Here is a 21,756-nt window from a genome sequence, read left to right on the forward strand (position 1 = left end):
TCGGGTACTGTACACCATCATGCAAAATTAAAATTTGAAATTTATTGCATAACATCACATTTTCTCGTAGCTCATCTGGTGTCCACAGCTAGTGCAGATTTTGAAGTATTCATCGCTCTCTTCATCATACGACTCGGGCCCATAGCTGTGGACATGGTTTTGTCCAATAGGGCGGTACAAGCTACTTCTCACGGTCATTCTTAGCTCTGTAAAGAGAACAAGACAATGTTAGGGAAAAAAAGCTGTACATTAGAAGCAGCCATGTCGCATCTAATGTTTGTGTTGTAGCGTTTAGCATGACACACTGAAGAGACAAAATGCCTCGCAAGTCATGCAAAGGGAGCTTTTATGAGAGGAGGTAGAGTGGAAATCAGATGACATATATCTCCCCTGTGCATCAAACACTCATTAGCTCGGCATTCACTCTTTGGAGAGGCATTGGGTCTGACCTAGCAACACATAAAAACAACTGGCTGGCCTTGCAGGTCGCCCTGTGCCGACACCATAGGTTCAATGTGTGCCCATGTCTGACACAATGGTGCTTTGAAAAGAGTGACCCTATATAATTCCGACAGGGCTGTCGCCCTCCGCAAGAATATTGTGCACTGTTCAGTGAAGCAAATTTGTGACAGTCAAAATCGGCTTCCAGGACTATGTGCTCTTAGCAGAGCACATGATGCAAGAATTTTGTCTTGTTTACTATCCCCGTTTCTTGGACATTGAGTGATGTGAGCACAGATTGATTTGTTTTATCCCACCCTTCCTAGCGTATGCAACTACCGCACAGTCTTGAGAGATTCTTGCGTGGTTCTTGCTTTATACAAAGTACAGGTCCCGGCTCACTGCAAAAAGAAAAAAAAAAAAGCGGACCACTTGCTGCAGTGGCTCAGCGGCAAGGCGCCTGCCTGGCTACATAGCCAGAATACTCTGGTCTGAACCCGGTTGTGTCTTGATGCAGGGCAAATGCAAAAGGTGGCAGTGTGCTGTACAATGTTGGAGGTTGAAGATCCCCAAGTGGCCTACATCGATACACAAACCTCCCACAACAGTATCCCTCAAACCGCAAGAGACTCGGATTTTAAACCCTACACGTCATACCAAAAAGGGCTAACTGCTATCCAGCAACGAGAAATGCAGCTCTCAAATGCCATATCACGTTTTTTTACTAAACAGTGGCCTTTTAACATGACATGACAAAACCATCCAAATGCAAGGTTGACAAATCTAGTTACGTTCAGTGCTGAGCTACTATCCCCATAAATGGGTTACTGTCACCAGACTCTCCTATCACATAGCCATGATGCAAGGACAACAGCCAACTGCTGCTTCACACGTGTGTCGCAAAAGTTTCGTTCTCTGGGTTGTTTGAAATTTTGTTTAATAGATAGCAAGATGGAAACCACAGGTTAATGTTTATGTAAAAATAAATTTATATAGCTCTGAAGCACCAGCATGACAAAGAGAACAGCGCTGAACCTTAATGAATTTAGAATGCACACACAAAGCTCCAAGTTTTGAAGGTGGCTCGCATGCACTAAGCAGCATAAAGCATCAGATGTTGCAACACCAAAGACCTTATACAGACTTCAAGAAGATGCAACATAATACACCGAACTTAAAGGACTATAGACACCAAATTTTGGTGGCATTTTTCATCTTAAGCCGCATTCAGACTAGTATGTGCACAACGCACGTATCGTTCGTAAGGATCGTAAGCGTAAGCGCAAAAAACGTAATGTGTCTGTTCAGACTGCTGTCGCATTAAGCGTAAAGTGCGTAACGTCCGCAGCCAGCGAGGGCGTAGAACTGTCGGAGGACCCGCGACATTTACGACTAGCACAGATAAGTCTGTTACGTGCGACCAATGCGCACCTTTCGGTTTTCCCTTTCCGGTGACAGGACTTCCGCTCCTCCTAGATTTCACGTGCAAACCAGCTAGTAGGCGACATCATCCAACGCTCCTACTCTGCTGCAGTGTCTTGGCTCGCTGGTGTTGTGTCTGTGATTGTGTCTGTCCGCAGCTTGATCATGTGCAGTGCGGAATCTTCTTTGCTGTGGAATTATCAGCCTCTCATAAAAAAAAAAGTTCGGCAGAGGCCGGCTCTCTACTACCAGTAGCTGAAATCGCAGAGAGATAAGTGCAAAACGATGCCTGGCTGCAAACTGCCAATGCGCTGAGTCAAAGCAGTAAGTGGTTTTTCAATCCGTTTTTTTCATGCGCGAACCAGCTCTCAACAAGCAAATGTTTCCTCTAGTTCATAAAAGTGAGGTTATGGAGGCGGGGAGGATGCCCGCTTCATCCCAGTGCATTCTGGCAGCCCATCGGCTCCGTTGACAAGTGAGAAAACAGTTGGCCTGCAGCGAAAGGCCGATGCGGGGCGACATTGCGGTCGGGCCGCAGAATGGAGCTAGCGCGGATTCGTCGAAGTTTGAAAGAAGTTCATCGTAAAAGAGAAAAAGAAGACAGCGTTTTCTGAGGGGGGACGAGGTACCGCAGACGCTTCCATGTCTGCCACGTGCCCCGACTGTTTGGAATCAGTAGTACGACCTTTAAGTCACCGCCCTGCTCCGGGGCACTGGTAAAATCGCAAGCAGGGATGCAGGCGGACCGCACGCTGGAACTACTACTACAGCGTCCATGTTTTGGTGCGAGAGAGTGCGATCATGGGACACCAAGCAGGAGTGCGCATTGTGTCAATAATGAGCACGGGCGCGTGAAGAAATGTGCCAAGGAGTGAGCGAACGTTTGAAAACTGTGTGCGAACGTGCGTGTGCGAAATGAAGAAGTGTATTTGTAATCGAGTGGTTAATTGTCAATATACCCATTGTTCTTCTTTTTGTATTTTATTTGTGTGTCCAGTCTTTTCTTTCACATCTCATTTTGAGCTTGAAGAGCCCAGGCCTCCGCTATCAGCAGCTTGCTAACCAGCGCCATGTTGAGAGCGGTGATTGGCCGGTCGTAAAGAACGCATCTTACTGAACGGCCCAGTGTGAACATGCGCGGTCGCAAGCTACGTAAACGGGAGTTCCAGCCGCTATGCGCACTGTGATACACACGATACTTACGACGGATGCGCACGTAGTCTGAATGCGGCTGTATTAATGATGCGCAAGTCATTCCTATATATCAATCCACACTCAGTTTCCACCTATGACCGCTAAATAATTTACAATTGAATTTTCTTTTCTCACCAGTTTCGGTTTCGACATCCGAGAGATGGCTGTGACATCACAATCATGTCTTGATGTGCGGCATAAAAAGACAGCGATATAATCACTCATTCTTCACTTGTAGTGATTCCTGTTCTTGAGGCAGGCTGGCTTTATCATTGTAGTGAATTCAAATGACACAGCAATGATTATATTGATGTATTTTCATCCCTCGTGTGACCTGACTTGACTGTGACATCACAGCCATTGCTCCGTCACTTGGCTGTTGAAACCGATACCGAAACGGGTGAGAAAAGAAAGTCGATTATAAATAATTCAGCAGTCTTAGGCGAATGTGATGTGGTGATCCGTATACAGCAATGTCTCAGACATCATTGTAGATGATAAAACACAAACCCCAAAATTGGATGTCTAGTCCTTTAACACAGGTTTCATCCAACCTGTGACCGTGAATTCTAGATGTATTGAAAAATTGCACAACGCAAGCATCAAACAAAAGAGGGTGCAGAGATAATTTTGCTTAAAGTTGCAAGAGTACTAAGCAGCTCAACAACCCCTAATTTATTTTTATGGGCTATGACAGTCTTTTTTTATATATGTTTGGCAACATTTATTTGTGACGCCTGGGATAAAGCTTTATATTTTAAGGTCTGCCTCTTACTAACAGCAACAGCATACTTCTTACCTTTGACACGCTTGTTGAATGCTTTTCGCTTCCTCTTGGACCGTTCTTCGTCCTTCTTCTCAAGCTGCTCATCTAATGCTTCCAGGGATCCCCAGACTACTATTGCTCTTTCCTCAACCTGGTGAAGTGAGGACAAAACAGCAGAAAGCACTAGCTCAATCTACTGAAATAGCAATAATAAAAAAAAAAAAAAAGGAAACATGCACATGATGATTCTTTCAAAGAGGCAGAGCCGTGTATGTAATAATGATGCCGGAGAAAAAAGAATACAGTATTATCATGGTGGCTTGGAAGAAGACAGAAATGAAGAAGATAGCAGATACGTTGGCCATGCAATACATGGGTTCCCATAGGGCTCTAATACTTGTATAAGTTATTATCGTTGCAAATATGCCTTTAGTACACGGTTCTGTGAAAGGTTATTATGAGAAGAAATGTGTGACAACACATGGCCTCTCAAAATTGGTTGTACTTGGTTCGCGAGGAGAAGGAAAGACGGGACGGCTAATTCAGAAAAACTGAAGAGGAGATTATGACAAGAGGAAAGACGCGTGAATTCCAGCAGTAGTTTGATTCAGCATTTCAGAACACGACTAAAAATATTTAATATATTTTATGACTTTGCTTAGTCCAAGTATAATCCGAAGGAAGCCTTTCTGAGGTAAGTTTGGACAACTCGGCTGAAGCAAGTTATAGTTCAAGACTTGAACACTTGTACTGCTTGTGAACTGAGAATTTGGAGCCTGGTGTTGCTAGCATAACAAACACATATGCTTGAAGGCAAACCATTCAGCTGACAAAAACTGATCAATGTGACGGGACAGGCAAGCTTCTTCCCTAACCTCCACCCACACGTGAATTTAAGGACAACCTCCAGCTATCTTTTTCACACACACATGCACTACATTGGCCCTCACCAGATAAAATACTTAAGGGTGAAAACTGCAGCCTGAGAAGAGGGTAACATTCATTGCACGTACCTCCTAAAGAAACACCGCAGATAACTTCATCCAATCTCCATTCTCAGTAAAGATTGATTCTGCAATCCTTTCTCGGCATGTTGACATTTGTCCAGGAGAAAAACTTTGATGACGCTTAAGTTACGCTTAAGAGTACAATGCGATGGAAATTTCTTTTCAGAGAAAGAGTAATTGGCATTGCTAATTAACTAAGCATTGCTTGCAAGGCCCTACTTGGTGGACAGTGGTTCAATTACCTATTTGACTGCTTTTGTCTTCTCAAAGAAATTGCTTCTGAAGACGTCACACCCCTCTCGGCCAATGTAAGTCTCGCGATACCGTCGGCTTTTCTTGAGAACAAAACCTTTGATGCTGTTGCATTTAAAAGATGCATTTATTGTTGCAAAAATTACATTACGAAAATTTTTCCATTACTCCATACAAAATCATAACATCTACACAGACAAAGACCCTATGATCAATGTTCTAAAGTGAACAGTGGTGTAGCCAGAACAGATTGGCACGAGATCCCACGAGTAAAAGAGGTGGTAAGAGGACAAAAATACAAAATTTGTGATTGTTCTGAGCACTGCATGAGCGCTACAGCGAGAGAAGACGGTTGCATCAACTCACTAATTAGGTCGACCACTTTCAACTTTCTTGTTACAATTTGGCAAGGCTACTGTTGTGAAGAACAAGCCTGAAAATGCATCCAGCCAGGAGTGAGCGCTCTCTATGTGCAATTAGTGTGACCAACTGCGCATTTTTTTCTTTGTTTTAGCAGTATTTACATGTTGACTTTAGCAAATGTTTAGTTACTGATACAATTTTTGAATTTTTTTTTTTAACGAATGATTTCTTTTTAATTTTTTTGGATCCTAAACACATCTTTTCGTGTGTTTGAGTGCCTGCATAGGGAATCTACAATGAAGTTTGCATGTAAATTGCAGTGTCGCAGCACACAGCCTACGGAGAAGAGCGAGAATTGTATGAACATTCCCCAAATGCATTTTCACAACCCTTACGTGCGCTTATGGCGTGAGCTTGCACATTCTTTCAAAGCCGCACATGGCATGTGTCAGCATAATAAGTTACATCAAGCACTAGGTCAGAAATATTATCAAACCCTCAATTCTAATCCTTCAGAATGTGGTTATGCGTTTATCGCGACCCGAGCAGTGGATGATAGCAATTTTTGGGTGCACAGTGGAACAGCTGCAGTGCCACCTGGACACTGCATGCGAGTTTCCTATTTTAAGCCCATATCGCGATGATGAGTACCACAATTTTTTAAACCATAGAGCCTTTTCAAATCTCATTTCCTATTCTGCCGCCTATGTTTTCACTTCTGTAGATGCTATGTGCGGCTGCTACTGCGTTTATATGAACCTATGCTAGGTTTACCAACACTCTTAGCATAGCAGTATTGTGCAGCTACCTCATCAAAAAATTTGCAGTTCATGTAAAAATGTGAGTACTACTGCTTTTGTTTGTAGCTACGCACACTTCCTGAGCTGTATTTCTTTGGCGAGTATTTTCAACCAGCTCCTAAAATGGTCCAGTGAATGAGTGTAATACCAGAATAAATAAATGAAAATCTTTAACGGGGTCAATAATGTGATGCCACATTCTACAGCAAGCAACACCGTTTCCCATAAGCCAACCACCTGAAGCTTAATGTTTAAAATTCTCCAAACACTAGGAATAATGACAATGTGCAGTGTAACACTAAGCAGCATGACAAGCAAAATCTATTCTGCTCTATGTGTGCTATTCAAATAGTAGCACCCTTCACTGCTTCATGTGTGCTAAGAACCAGCCAAAATCATAGTCAGCTATCTAACGCTGAAATCAAGGCACCATCTCTGAGTGCAAAATTTAATTACTTTATGGAAGTGCAAAAGCATGTTTACATCAATGACCTGAGACTGGAAATGAGAAATCGCTCTTGTAATAATACTGCTTCGCACTTCATGTGTCAGTGTTCTGCTACGCTCCTTCTGCGACACTGCCAAAAGAGGTTAGAGCTCATGCATATTTGATGAGCAAGAATGCTATGCCTTGTACCTGCAAAAGGAGAGAAAATAGCAGTGGATGGCCAATCTTGTCTAGAGTGCACGTTGGGTACAGTCCCAATTACCTGGCATTTGAGGTACAGCTTCATGTTACCGTGAGCATGGTGCGGATTTGGCTTCAGTATGAACCGCAGCGGTGGCTCTCTGAGGTCAAGGTCACAGTCCTTGAGTAAGTACTCATTCTTGCAATCTGTTCGGGTAATAAGCTTGTGCTTGTCTTCCTTGTCCCTGCACGAGGTTGCGAGGAAAAAGATGTGAGGCGGAAAGATCCTATCACAGATCCTCACATTTCCTAGAATCCACTGCAGCTGAGTTGATAAATTTATAAAGCCAGATCGCACCACAAAAATGTCCACAAGGTAGCCATGGGTCTCTCTCCATTTGTAGCATAGCTGTTACCAACTCCATGCGGTGGCACTCCAAGCACCTTTCCATACGCTGTGGGCAATGCACAGTGGCTGTATTTGGGCACTTCGGCGCTTCAATAATGCTTAATATAGCCTCATAGCCTGAAGTCAGAGAGTGGGTTCACATCACACATATGCACCTTGCAAATGAGCATGCAAGTCAATTCATGTGTTGTCCGTGCATTCGTCACCTTTTTGTATGCCTGTTGCTGCTAGAATGATGATGCATCAGCACCAACTAAGCTGGCTCCCAGCCATGTTGAACACAAATTTTGAAAGTGAATGCTTAGTTCAGAAGGATTGAGACACATGACCGGCAAAAAACTGTGCCTGAAATAATGTTTTCTTAATCTTTCATATTTTAAACTGAACTGCCACTACAGTTCAGCAACTGCCAGAAGCAACTTGCAAGGTTAGTGCCATAAGTAGCCAGCAACCACCTCAACGCTTTACTGAGCCCCACCTATGCTTTTCCTTAAGCAATGGTTACCTGCACTTGTCACATATTTCCAAGGCAAATTTTTCCAGCAGGAAGGAGAGCAAGAACTGCTTGCCACATGCAGTGCATGTGGAATGCTCAGAAGGCATCTCCACTTGTGTGGGTGCTGCCGTCTGGGAACTGGGAGTTGCGTCATCATCGAGCAAAAAACCGCCACCTGTGTCGATGACTCGCTGCTGCTTGGTTGGAGAGCCACCACTACTGCATGCAAGAAGATACAAGCAAAGTGTCAGCAAAAAGTGTGCGCAGGACAGGAAGGAAAACTAAGCAATCTTTACAACACGATAAGACTGGAGATATAAGTTCAGAAAGGATACTGCTCACACAAGAGGTACAATATAATTGCCATAGATTACTAGAGTCGGATACACGTCAAAAATGCAATGGTGCAAGTCCCTCAAAGGAGGCCTTCTAATCAATGACGTCGACCTGTTCTTGTGACGCTGCAGTATGAAACTGCATACTGCAGTTTCATACCCTTAGCATGAAACTGCAAGTGAATAGCAGGCACGCCTACTAAGTGGTTAAACACAATGCCATAACAACTGGAGTAAACACCATTGGCTGGAGAGCCTCCCCTTTGAAAGTTACTCGCAGCTGCATTCTTGAATTAGCTAGAATAGCAGCTTGGGCATGTTGGTTATGCATCTTGAGGATAACAGCGCGGAACACAGGACGGGAGCACAAGATTAGAGGACGACACGTTGTTGAAAGTCAGCGCTCGTTGTGTCGTCCTCTAATCTTGTGCTCCCGTCCTGTGTTCCGCGCTGTTATCCTCAAGATGCATTCTTGAATTGCAGCCGACTCTAAAAAGATGACAGTGCTAGCATTACTCGTGTACGTAAGAATAGCAAAATCATCACTCATATACTGGTTCTATTAATAAAAGAAAAGCTTAAATGATAAAGGCATAAATACTGCATTTACTCACACATGAACACAGTTCTTTTTGTTCAAAAAATTGAACCTGATTTGGCCAGTGCATTTATTAGGCAGCATAAGATGCATGGTTAAGGCTACCCAGAACAAAGAATTGCTTGTAACTGGACTAGTTGCAACATGATTCTATATAAGGCATGCACCACTCAAGTTGATGAAGATAGAGTGATGTCCTGTTTAACTGTATCGTCTACCTAAGCAGCACACATCTTGCATATTGTCCAATGCGGTTCACAGAAAACTATTTAGATGGTGGTGGTGGAAACATTTAATGAAGGAATGAGAGTGTGCGGGCCCAAAAGGGCCCTTCACATTAATGGAGTCTTCAGTCAGGGACCCTCTGGACAAAGCCACTACAGTTGCCCCTTTGGCCAGAACCTGTTAAGACGCTAGCAGCCAAAGGGCGTCAGGCAGGTACCATAAATAATAAAGCACTGACCCTTGACCAGGCTGCACAATTCTCATGTGACTCAAGGTGATTAGTGATTAACGATGTTATTGTCTAAAGAATACACTGCATGAACATATTAGAAAAGGAAGGAAACAGATAACCAAACAACAACAACAAGCAAGCATCAATGGAAGTGCGCTAGATGCTGTAGTCATGAAAGAGCCAAGGAAAAATCATTGAACTAAGTGCTGTACTTAATTCACAGCAAGAAAACTTGCTGTGAATTAAGTCACTCAGTAAATACGGGCAACAATTCAGATAATCAGCCACCACACTGTGTGCATTGCAGCCCTTCTTACTAGACTCACAGAGCAGCATCTAACTGCTGCATCAATTCTGGCCAAGTGGTTTCTTTCCAATTACTGCACAAAAACTATGGCAAGCATACACATGAAACTGACCTGACAAAGTGCAGCCACGAACAGTTTTACACACATGTGGAGCAAACAAGGGATTGTTACCTTTCAGTTATGCTTTTCAGTGCAAGCCTGGCTTTCCGGATTTGAATGGCGCGTTCGCGTTTTTCGGCAATCTTCTTTTCTTGTTCCTCCGTAAGCTCGGGCATAGATGTGTCCTTGGAGGATGCCGACATTACCTGCATTAAGCCAATAGACATGCTTGAAAAGGGCTTACCGCTCACCGCAAACAATGTGATTAAATACTGAAACAGGTGCCTGTGCGCGGCAGCTTATTAATCAGCGGTTAAATAAGGTTCCTAAACGACATGCTTGCCGCTAACAAGCATAAGATAACTATGGGAAAATGACGTCCGTCACAACGGGCGCAAAGCGATGATCACGCCTACTAGCGGCGAGGCTGAATACTTTCCTAGGGCATCACGGCACTAATGCCTGCTAATGCTGCGAATGCCGCGTGCACGTCGAACGTTGTACCGCTGTCACCGTGATTTCACTGAATTGGTGGCACGTTGCTTGAGCGTTCGTGGATCATTCTTTTATTGCCTACAGTCACAGTACCAATGCAGCAAGTGTGCGGCGTGACATGCTCCGTTCTTGGATGTTCGTCTAATTACGACAGCACTGATCAGCAGGGCGAAAAAATACGCTTCTTCAACTTTCCTTCAAGACCCTACGACGTTCAACGCAGGCACAGGTGGATTGCCAATATCCGGAAAGCTCGGTAAGAGTTGATTCATACCACAATTAAAACGCATCACGTTTCACTTGTGCGCAATGGAGTGCACAGACGTCGCACCCAAATGGCATCTCTTTTACAGACTAGATACCGAAGGGGTTTGGACGCCCACAAAATACTCCAAAGTCTGCTCGAGACATTTCGTTGATAATATCAAAGGAGAAGATCCGAGGGCCGAAAATTATGCACCCACGATCTTCCCTTTTGTGAAGAGAGAGACGGCTGAAAAGTACAACAGGTAAAGTATAACTGGCTATTATTATACTAGCTTGTAGACGATGTTGTACGCTAGTTTGCTGACAACTTTTTTTCTCATGGTGATGCAGGCTCCTCGCGAAGCGGAGGAAAGCAAAGGAATCTCAGCAAAAGGTGAGTGACGTCAAGCCAGTGGAACAAGAACACCGACTGCGGCTGTAACACATTATGCTTTCATCTTTACCGTTTAGCTCACTGAGGCAAGTGAAACACCTTCGTTTGCTGGGGTATCGAAGCATCCTTTACCGTCCTCCAACGCAGCTACTGCGCAAGCCGCCGGAGGAGCTACAATGGAAGGACAGGTTCGCTCGCTTTTAGTGACGTGTTTATTTCTATCCTTTTTAAAGACGACGTAGCAGTGTTTTAAGCGAAAATATATTTTGGAATTTTTTGCGATATAATGACAATTAACTATAGAGCTAATCAATTAACACAGTGTTCTCTCTCTCTCCTTTGAACGGAACCTTGCCGGCCTACCGCTAGTCCTCGGCAAACTTCCTTCGAGGCTGGACGACGGGAGCAGCAGGATCAGCAGCGTGCAAACCAGAAACGCATAGTTACGACGTTGAAACGTGGAAGGATGCGAATAGAGCGCAAATGCTGCCGGTGTTGAAGGAGCGGCTGGGCCACTACACTTTAACGATCGCTCACGCTTCTGCGCTGCCTGCTTCTGCCGTTGGTTTGCTCCTGCTACAACAGTTTCAGGGTGACGTGCGGCGGCTGCGCTAAGCGTAACTCCGCTGTGCAAGGGAAAAAAAAAGTAAAACTTGCTTCGCAGTGTTATATAACAAAAGTGCATACGAAATGTGTTATTGCAAAGAAAAAAAAAAAAAAGAGGGGCGAAGGGGGGAGGGGGGGGGGGGGAGATTGAGGAAAAAGAATGTAAAAGGGATTGGCTAGTAGCGTCATCTAGCCTGTCAGACAAGCGAGGAATTACACATCCCGAGGCCCAGCCTTTCAGTGGCGGAACGCGCTCGGTGGCTCGCGCTTTTTGAGTAGTGGTCGTGTTCGAAGCGTGTTCGAAGTTTGAGGTGATGCATATTCCAGTCGTCAGGTTCAGAATCTATAACGTACAATGCGGCGTGCAAATTTCTTTATTTACTCAACGCTTATGATCGCGGCAAGCTTTAACAACGTCTTGCAGCAGCTGCCCTGTTGCAAACGTATCATTGGTACCGAGCTGGCGGCTTCTCGATCTTTCTCGGTTCTTTAACTTTTCTTATGCTCGCTGCACAACCAGCTGATTGTTGTGCCCCGCATCTGAATGCTGCGTCCTGTACAGTGTCTACAGTCGAGCACGCACTCGATTCTGCACATGTCACTTCGTGTGTAAAACCCACTACTGTGGAAGCATGAGTGGTTCAGCTGCTGCAAAGACGGTCAACAGCACCGCGAAAGCGGCAAGTGGTTCAAGGCCGAGCGCCCGATTGAATAACACCGCGCGAAAGGTTAGTCACGAATGGAAAACTTTACCTGTAGCCCCACTCCTTCCCCCTTAAATATCGTACGATGTCACGCTCACACTTGGCATCCAGAGAATATGTACATACGTATTAAATAACCATCAGAAAGGGTGTCGTACATGGTGGCATTGCTTTTTCTGTGTTAATCACTGTATGATTGCTTACAAAAGGCATTGAGGAGATTGGGTGAGGAAAAGCGAAATAAGAATTAACGTGCAATCTTAGTAACATGTCTTGCTGGCGACGTTGACCTGGAAAGCTACTTCGGGGAGTTGCAACGCACGAATGAGGATCTGAATGTGCAGAGTATAATGATAGGCCTAAAATTAACATGAAAGTAAATTTAACCGTCTGAACAGCAGCAACAATTTAGTCAGTAAGGTACTAAAATTCTGAGGAAGCAATTTTTCCATGGCCAAATAGTGATCACAGATCTGGAGCATGAGAAAAAGCCAACAAAGTAAGAATGAGGTGGTGTGCGTTTGGCAGGTATGGCGAGGTTATAACAGGGATCCATCTATATTAAGTGTAGCAGTTGCATTGCTATACTCTCCTGTGGGGCTGAAATGTGGAAGTTAATGAAACGGCAATAAATATGTTGCTGATAGGATACATTGATGATTCATTGTTATGGGAAGGTAGTGCGCAAAAAAGACAATCGTGAGAAAAGGCAAGATGGGACGAGCGCACGTCCCATCTTGTCTTTTCTCATGATTGCCTTTTTTGCGCACTACCTTCCCATAACAATGAATCAATGTGTCCTGCTATCTGCAACATATTTATTGCCGTTTCATTAACCTCCACATTTGAGCGCTCGTCCCGTCCTGTCTTCTCTCGTGATTGTCTTCTTTGCACACTACTTTCCCATAATAGTGTTGCAGAATAGCACAGTCAGCTGTGATAAGGAAAATAAAGGGTAAAGCACAGAAAAAGAAAGTGTATGAGAGAACTTGTTCTAATGATATCAGTTGAAATCAAGAAGAGTAAATGTACGTGGGTGGGACAAGTAATAGATCTCTTCTGGCCTGTCGCTGGACTGGTACACAATTGGTTTTTCTAGTGGATTGAATATCTGGCTGCTGGCAATGTGGGAAACTGGTGCAGAGACAGCTGTGGTCACTGGAAGATGAGACAGGGGAGAAATTTGTGAGACATGTCCAAGGCACATGGGAAGATCAAACAATGCATTTTTGCCACTAAGACACACCTCACATCATACATTGTAGTCGTGAATTAACTTTTCAATGGCTGAAAAGTGCTCAGAGTTGCATATTATTTATATAGAAAAGATCTTTAGCCTCCCAATTTCTTTCACGTCCTCGTGATGTGTGTCCACATCGTGACTTAACACTGCTTTCACGGTCTTGTTTATACTTCTTCTGACTCATTCCTGGCATAAAAAGTCATGATGTAAGCACATTTTAAGGTTTTAAAAGCACTCATGCTTTCAAAAGGAGTAGGCGTAAATACACACTCGCTAGACCCACACTAGAGTAGCCAGTTTTCAGAGGCTTCATCTTGAAAACAATTTCTTCATTCATTTCAAATAATGCCTGACATGCGAGCGTTCTACCTGAATTGTCACAAGAAGTTCGAGCGTTCTACCTGAATTGTCACAAGAAGTTCTGAGCATGAGCTGCAGCCATTTGCAGTACAATACACTCTAGCAGTAACTGAAAATGAATGCAAACAAGTTATGAGCTATGGTGAGACCATGACTAAACGGAAGTTATGATGGCCCTTTTGGGTAACATGGATTCCAGGAAAATCAAAGTGGTGATGAAGAGAGTTTTTTTTAACGCCAGCCCCGTTTTCCAGAAAATACATTGTTGGCACTGGCATTGTGAGCGAAAAATCACTGGCACAACTCTGGCAGAGTATAGCTGTCCGCTGATATGGTTGGGAACTGGTTGGTTGTCGGGAGCTGTTATCACTGTCGTGCCATACCCTTAAAGACTAAGCTTAAGTTTCCACCCAATTTTTCTTTTTCAGTGAATACTGTGGCTTAGTTCTAGTGCTAACCCCTGGGCCATCAGAGAAAAGAAAGTACATGCTCTTACGAGAAAAACGAAGAGTGACATTTTCACTGGCCTTTGAGATTGATTTGTTAGCAAGGCAGTCAACATCAAAAGAGCTATGTCATAACTGAGATTTGGCATTAGATCCATGATGAGTTCAGTATCTAGACTCTGTGATCAGTTCCTGCCTAAAAGGACTAGGCACACCGAAATTTTGATGCATATTTTTTTATTAGGAATAGTGCGCAAGACAATAATGTACTGAAGGCATGGCGTGAAATCTGCTTACGTTGACTGAATAATTTATAATTAAATTTTTTTGCATAAAGTTTTGGTTTTAACCATTGAATGACAACTGTGACGTCACAGACAAGTTCAGGTCATGGTTACCATAAAAAAGCTGCTATATAATCACTGCCTATTTTTAGCCATTACTACTCTTGAGCACGCGCTTGTAAGGGTCGTTTCAGATTGAAAGGAACAAAGCAGCAACCATACTGTAGCTAGTCTTGTGAGCACCTCATGTGACCTCAGGTGCACTGAGGTTTGAAGTGAAACCAAAGCTATGCAAGAGAAGAAATTCAGTTATAAATTTTTGTTGCTTTTTCACGTCATCTATGTGTACGCTCACATTTTGTAATGTCCTGCTCATCATTCCAAAGACAGAACATGCGACAAAATTTGGTGTATTACTCTTTTGAACTTGGTGTGTTATCTTTGAAATGAAGTAGTGTCTACATGGAGCAGATGCTTTGTTGCTCACTCTTTTCATTCTGTTATCCTTGGCTCCTTGCTGGCTTAGTTTCTGAATAGGTTTAAGCCATTTGCATCTTTTCCATTTGGTAGCCTTCATGATTGCAGTCTTTTTGGGGGGACATAAAGCACACGACTGACAACCTTATTTGCCATTTATTTATATGACTGGGCTTCTTGTGCTGAGGATCACTTAAGAATTTACTACTTTCAGACATCTATGGAGCTTCCTTGTTAAGTCATTATTTCCCACTTTACTAAAAATTACTTTGTGTGATTTTTTTTGCCCATCCCCTGTGTTTTCTGTTCATCTTATAATATATTTTCTTTTGGGCTTTGAAGGGTAAGAAAAATGAAGAAGATGGTGGATTTCCCCAGAGAGGAGTTCACCTGGCTTCTGTGGTTGATGGAAACTGTCCCCTGGAAAATGAAGTTCATATCACGTTGGACGATTTCCTGCGCGAATGGTCTGGGGACCCACATCCGAGATTTGTTCGTCCAATACTTGAAGATGCTGAGCCGGCAGGGCCTGCTGCTGTGAAGAGTGAGCACAAAGATCCACCACAGGGGAGCGAACGAGCCAACTTCGAATGTCCCATCTGTGCTGACTGCTATACCTCCTCACGGAGCCTCCGGCGCCACCTGTCTCGTCGTTCTTTTATAGCACGGTTACCGTGCCGCAAATGTGGCACCTGTCACTTGGCTTTCAACCGTTGCACTCTCATCATGCGAGCACAGGTGGGTCACAACATTTGCTTGATGTTATGGGGCAATGGAATTCAGTATGTTGCCAATGCTAGGTGGCACAAAAAGGTTAGCTGAAGTGTGACTAACGGCTGTTTTTTAGCTCTTATTCAGGCGCCACATTTAAGTTGTAGAGGTTCAGCGTCAATATAGTTTCAGCTCTTGTTTAGTTATCTGACAGCATCAGTGCATATGCAATTTTTTCATTTCAACCTATAACATTACTGTGTATATCTCTCATCAGCTGTCATCACGGTGGCCCTTGCAACTGTTTTCGTAGGGTTGCCGAATTGGCGCCAGTAATGCCACCGTGTCTGCCTTGCCGCCCGGTGAGACATTGGTTCCAGTTGAACTGTCTGACGAAGGCGAGAGTGGTGGATCACAAACTGATGTGCCAATGACCGTCCTTGAGAAGGCAAGTCACATTTCTACGTTGTCTGTCCTTGGAAAAAAAAAATTGCATCCCTCAGGGTACCTTCGTTTTTGCCCCATTCACCTTCTCTTTTTGTTTTGCTTTTCAACTGCAGAAACTTGTTGCCGTATTCAAGTGCCTCATAGTATTGGGAATAGTGGACATGAAGGAAACGATGCGCAGAGGTGCAGTCTTTGTTAGAGCTCTGGATCATGAATAACATACCCATACCTGCCAGCACTCCAGATTTTTTTCACTGAACTTTCTGATTGTACAACCACTACCCTAAATCTCCCGATAAAAGACCTGTGCCTGCACAAGAACGGTTTTGTGAAACTGGCACCCAGAAATCAGCAGCTGCATTGTAATTGCCAGCATCACAGTCAACATGCAGCCAATCAAGGCCAATTCGAGCCAAAGCCAGTGTCTGCGACTGCCTGAACAAAAATATAAATTCATGGTTGCACTTGACTGCTTAGGTGCAGTAATGTGAGAGAATTTCTTTTACGGCTGCCGATTATGTTGCTGCATGTTCGTTTCCTTATGCCTTTGGCAATTAACCATTGTGTAATTGATTAATAGACTATGGGTAATTTGCCTTTCATGAAAATAACAAAGTGACTCACCAGTTCTAATTAATTTATTAATTTAACAAAGATATAATTGAATAAATTGATTACCAACCAATTGTAAATTATTGCATACAAGTAATTATCTAATTCACCTAAGTGATGAATGGCTTGTCAATTTCTAGTAATTCACTCTTTCAAGTAATTATTTCATTCATTCAATTCAATAACTGGCCACATTATTATTTCAGTGCCCTAATTATTTCTACTGTTTACATAATCATTTAGTCAACTATTCTATTAACTAACCATGCAAGGTATGATTGACAGATGACAGGCTCTGTCCACATACTGCCGACACACACTGGTGACGCCTCTCATAAGACAAGAAATTCTTTTGCATTAAAAAGGTTCCATTACAACAAGGACGTAGAATCTACGTCACTGCTATGTATAGCCATCCTCGTCCTCCTTGGTCTCTCTGCACACTGGTACGAAAAAAATTTTTTCTTCCCTTAAACAACCGGGCGATGTGGATTGGAAGTGTAGTCAGAGTGGCGGCCCGCGTACACGATGGCTGCGCGTTCGTTCTTCACATATATAGTTCTTCACTTTTTTTTCTTGTATTTTTCACGGTTCCTCCGGTGGGTGGAGCGTGTGGACAGCCTCAAGAGGCGGCGAAGATTTTAGACGGCCGGCGACACAGGAGTCTCGCACCCCCCTTCCCGGTCACTCCCCACTAAGAAAAGTTTGCTGCTCACTGCTTCATTTCAGAATGCTGGCTTTACGATGTGAACAATATCATTATAACTGAAAAATGGAAAATCTTGAAAAAAGCATGTTGGCTTGGCACCTCTTCAAGCTGCACTCGCTGCTCGCTTGCTCCTGGCACTGCTCTGTCGCTCATTATGAAAGGGAATGACCAGTTTGGACTTAGAGATGATTCATTTCTTTTCTTCATTAGAGTAGAAAATTACTTTTGAACATTATACATCAAGAGGAATTCCAGTCGGCAAACAAAAAAAATCATGCTTGTCACAAGCAGAGCAAAATCCTTATTGCATGCTAAAACTTTTTTTTTCTCCTTTTTTTTTTGTATTGAGTGCGTTTGTGTAGCAGCAGGTAGGAATTAAGGTGGTAAAAGGAAAAAGAGACTGAACATACACAGGAAGCAGGCTGAAAGCTGGGATATTTGAGGTAGGGCAGTGTAGAGAAGGAAGGGGCATCATATGCCTACCTGAAATCCGTATCTCGGGTAGACATATGATGCCTCTAGTTGTAGCACTGCTTCTTGTGAAGATAAATAAGACAAGTGGAGAGCTTCTTTTTTTTTCTTTTTGACCGAAGTGTGGCCTTGTGTTAGAGCATCCGCCTCATGTTCGGGAGGTAACAGGTTCGATCCCTGGTGCCGCCGGGTACCCACCGGTTTTTCAATGGGTGCAAGCTTTCCTCCTGCCTGGTGCTCGGCTCTTTGGGGTGAAATGTTTGGGAAAGGGGTCATAGGTCCCAAATAGTTGCTCCGATGTGGCAGTGATCCGTTCCGCCATCGGACAACAATAAGTCTGCCTCGCGCGGCAAAAGCCCATTATGTGGCCCTTTTTTCTTCTTCTTGAACCAACATTTTGGTTCATGGCCCCTTTTTCCAAGCTTTCCACCCCAGAAGAGCCGAGCACCAGGCCGGGGGAAATCTTGTGCCCATTGGAGATCGGTGGGTACCCGGCGGCACTGGGGATCAAACCCCATACCTCCCGAATGCGAGGCGGATGCCAGTGGGCGTGTGAACAGCATCATTCTACGGTTGTTTGACACGATGCGTTTGTTCATGCAGATAGTTGGATGTCTTCAAATATACACGGCATTGGACGCCCCAGATGTCATCCCCGCATTTACGCTTGCAGTTTTCGGCCGTAATGATGACTTCGCTGGATATAACAACAAGTCCTGGCAACCATCCTCGACCATTGCTCCTTCACACAAGAACAGCTCATCACCAACGGCATCACCATTTCCTCTGGATATAAACGGACGCCAGCGACCCACGCCTTCCAATGGGCTTGTGAACAGCATCATTCTACGGTTGTTTGACACGATGCGTTTGTTCATGCAGATAGTGGGATTTCTTCAAATCTACACGGCATCGGACGCCCCAGATGTCATCCCTGCATTTACGCCTGCAGTCTTCGGCCGTAATGATGACTTCGCTGGATATAACAAGTCCTGGCAACCATCCTGGACCATTGCTTCTTCACACAAGTACAGCTCATCACCAACGGCATCACCATTTCCTCTGGATATAAAGGGACGCCAGCGACCCACGCCTTCCAGTGGGCGTGTGAACAGCATCATTCTACGGTTGTTTGACACGGTGCGTTTGTTCATGCAGGTCAGTAATGACACTTCCATGTTTGCTAAGAAGTCCAGTAATGCCTGACTTCTGCTGTTCCCACAGCCACGAGTGCTACTAGGTTTGCTTGAGCAGTCATTTGATGTGTGTTGCCAGCTGCTCTTGCAGTCTGGAGATGTAGAGCTTAACCCTGGTCCTGGTTCCGGTGATTCTGGTGGTGTTACGCGGTCTAGAGACAATGAAAGAGATGAAACACTACAGGGAAAGCTGAATGATATGTTGACTTTGTTGCAAAGTGTTAACGCACGCACTGCTAGAATGGAAACGGAACAGTCACGTCTAGTTACTTCCATTACTGAGATTAATGAATGCCAGGAATCTATGAAGAAGAGCATTTCTGATATTGATGCGAGACTGTCTGCGGTTGAAACCAAAACATCATCCGCTGACGTAGCTCGACAAGAGTTGCTAGCCCTGCGTGAACTCGCGGACAACCTGGTTCGTGAAAATGCCAGACTGCGGGTTTCTCAATCTCAGCTGGAGGACAGGCAGCGACGAGACAACTTAATATTTTTTGGATTGCCTGACAATCCATCGGAAACATGGGAAGAAACCAAAGTAAAGCTGTTAGACATGATTTTCAGCTGCTTTAGTCCAGTGCTTACGAAGGATGCATTTGAACGTTCTCATAGAATTGGTGCATTCTCAGACGAAAAATGCCGCCCTGCTATCGTGAAGTTCCGCTCATTTAAAACGAAGCAACAGGTTCTATCTCAGTCTACCAAACTAAAAGATAAAAGTATCACCGTAAGTGAAGATTACTCGTTTCAAACACGCCAGGCCAGGAAAAAGTTGCTTCAGTTCGCTAAGGTAAAGGACGGGTATTACAAACTTGGGTACAACAAACTGCATATTAATGGCCAATGCTACAGCTATAAGCCCTTTCGCGATTGCGTTTTCATTGAAAGTAATCTTTGGGAAACTACACCATTTCTTGATGGTGAAACTAGTGACGTCGCATCTGGCTCGTCGCATACTAAGCGTGCTGATCGCTTGGATTCTTTGCCGTACCACAATCAGCATTCAAGTATCAATAGACCTCACCTGACAGGTCCCGCGTCGTAGGGATGTGCGAGGGGCGGTGGGTCGGCGCCTGGTACTGTAAACTCGCTTTCTGTTCTTTTTACCAGTGTAAGAAGCTTATTACCTAAGCGCGATGAACTTTTTTCTGTCATTGATTCGTGTGATGCTGACGTGTTATTAACGGAAACATGGCTTTCTTCCATGATAGCCAGCAAGGAACTGTTTGATTGTAGAAAATATTATAATGTGTTTAGATTAGAGATAGAGGTCAGAAATGTGGCGGAGGAGTTTTAATAGCTGTTGCGGATAATTTTGTTGCATCACCTATTAATTTTTCTAATAGCTTGGAGTTGGTTTTATGTAGAACTTTGTGCACATTTTAAGGAGATGATTTTGGGCATATGTTACCGTCCCCCGTCTCCGAGCCAGACTTTTGTTGACGAATTACATGATGCCCTTAACCTAAGCACCGTACTTTTTCCGAGCATGCCTATTCTCTTAGCTGGAAACTTTAACTACCCCAGTATCGTGTGGACTGATACTTCGCCTTATCTGAACCCTTTCTCCACTGAATGTAAAAAGTTTTTGATGGCGTGTTTGGACTTCAACCTGTTACACCTAGTCTCTAAACCTACTCAAACTACTTCATCCACATCTTGCGTTTTAGATCTTGTTCTAACTAACATACCACATTTTATCTCTTCGGTTTTGCACCTGCCTGGCCTCAGTGATCATTCCTTGCTGCACTTTGATGTGCAAATTCCTGCTTGTAGCCACCTCAATCAGATTAAGCGCATTAGAGATTATAAACGGGCCGACTTTGACGGCATTAACCGCAAACTAGCTCTTTTTCTGAACGAATACTTACCTGGGTTCTCACTGCGTTCTGTTGACACTAACCGTCGAACGTCTCACTAAAACTTTCGTACCGCTTAGGTCCTTCAGGTGCAACAGGGAATCTCCTTGGTTTAATAATCTTTTAAAAAGACTTTCCAATAAAAAGATGTATTTGTTTCGCTCTGCGAAGTTGTCGAATTCTAAGCAACAATGGGAATCCTATTTCCTCGCGGCAGCACTTTACCTGCTATGTTGATCCTAAACAATTTTGGAACATTGGTGGAACGCATCTTCTGACGATGTTGCGTTTCCACCTAACGAATGTGCTTCTATTCTTAACAATGTTTTCGCGGCAGCTTTTTCTGACAATGTTTCTCTTGCTAATCACGAGGGCCCTGTTTTTGATGTTGTTCCCATGGATCCAGTTCTATTTGAGGTATCAGCCGTTCTGAATCTTATTGAAACTCTTAAGGTTTCCTCCTCCTGCGGTGTTGACAAAATTAATTTTAAGTTTTTGATAAACACAGTCATCCTGCTCCATAATCCTTACTAAATTATTTGATCAGTCTCTTGAAGCAGGTTGTATTCCCAATGATTGGAAAGTTGGGAAGGTGATTCCTCTGCATAAGTCTGGAAATAAACATTGTCCTCACAACTTTCATCCTATATCACTCACTAGTATCCCTTGTAAGATCATGGAACATGTTACATATATACTCGCATCTTGTTTCTTTTTTAGAGTCGAATTCCTTTTTCAGCATAACCCAGCATGGATTTCGTAAGTCATTTTCATGCGAAACTCAGTTAATATGCTTCACACATGACCTTCATTGCATCATTGATTGTGGGCTTCAGGCAGATTGCATATTTATTGATTTTTCTAAAGCGTTTGACAAGGTTTCTCATGCGCTTCTCTTCCTTAAATTAAATAACCTGA

General features: G+C 43.7%; 2 protein-coding genes across 9 annotated transcripts in view; one reads left to right on the forward strand and one right to left on the reverse strand.

Annotated features, from left to right (window-relative positions):
• Positions 1-20: 20 nt before the first annotated feature.
• On the reverse strand, positions 21-11,288 carry Xpac (DNA repair protein complementing XP-A cells homolog Xpac). 6 transcript variants are annotated; one of them, XM_084594766.1, is made up of 6 exons: positions 11,074-11,288; positions 9,648-9,781; positions 7,788-7,997; positions 6,956-7,118; positions 3,857-3,974; positions 21-206 (listed from the first exon to the last, which is right to left on the reverse strand). In XM_084594766.1, exons 2-6 carry the CDS (start codon positions 9,776-9,778, stop codon positions 55-57), a joined length of 774 nt encoding a protein of 257 aa, XP_084450892.1. In that variant the 5' UTR covers positions 9,779-9,781; positions 11,074-11,288; the 3' UTR covers positions 21-54. The 6 variants fall into 6 exon arrangements, with proteins under 6 accessions (XP_084450892.1, XP_084450893.1, XP_084450895.1 ...); XM_084594767.1 differs by lacking the exon at positions 11,074-11,288 and adding an exon at positions 10,781-10,879; XM_084594769.1 differs by lacking the exon at positions 11,074-11,288 and adding an exon at positions 7,232-7,328 and having other exon boundaries at positions 7,788-7,994; positions 9,648-10,062.
• Positions 10,009-21,756, forward strand: part of LOC146199293 (zinc finger protein 532-like) — a 52,094-nt gene continuing 40,346 nt past the window's right edge. The window contains exons 1-6 of one of the 3 annotated variants that reach the window (XM_084594748.1): positions 10,009-10,326; positions 10,424-10,579; positions 10,668-10,710; positions 10,788-10,898; positions 15,173-15,568; positions 15,855-15,989. In XM_084594748.1, the coding sequence (XP_084450874.1) occupies positions 10,166-10,326; positions 10,424-10,579; positions 10,668-10,710; positions 10,788-10,898; positions 15,173-15,568; positions 15,855-15,989 (1,002 nt within the window). In that variant the 5' untranslated portion in view covers positions 10,009-10,165. Of the gene's footprint in view, positions 10,327-10,423; positions 10,580-10,667; positions 10,711-10,787; positions 10,899-11,495; positions 12,045-15,172; positions 15,569-15,854; positions 15,990-21,756 lie in introns of those variants that run through there. The other 2 variants (XM_084594749.1, XM_084594750.1) reach the window with 2 other exon arrangements.

The sequence above is a fragment of the Amblyomma maculatum genome, chromosome 2 (assembly GCF_055883805.1).
Source record: "Amblyomma maculatum isolate TAMU_Amacu chromosome 2, ASM5588380v1, whole genome shotgun sequence".
In the NCBI taxonomy this organism is placed as follows: Eukaryota; Metazoa; Arthropoda; class Arachnida; order Ixodida; family Ixodidae; genus Amblyomma; species Amblyomma maculatum.

Bases quoted from the DNA above. Each gene is read 5' to 3' on its own strand.
- Xpac (XM_084594764.1), bottom strand. From the start codon at position 9,802: ATGTCTATTGGCTTAATGCAGGTAATGTCGGCATCCTCCAAGGACACA. The intron at 7,119-7,787 runs GTAACCATTGCT...AACCTCGTGCAG, and splicing joins GAAATATGTGACAAGTGCAG to GGACAAGGAAGACAAGCACA. The intron at 3,975-6,955 runs GTAATTGGGACT...TCACTTCACCAG, and splicing joins AGCTGTACCTCAAATGCCAG to GTTGAGGAAAGAGCAATAGT.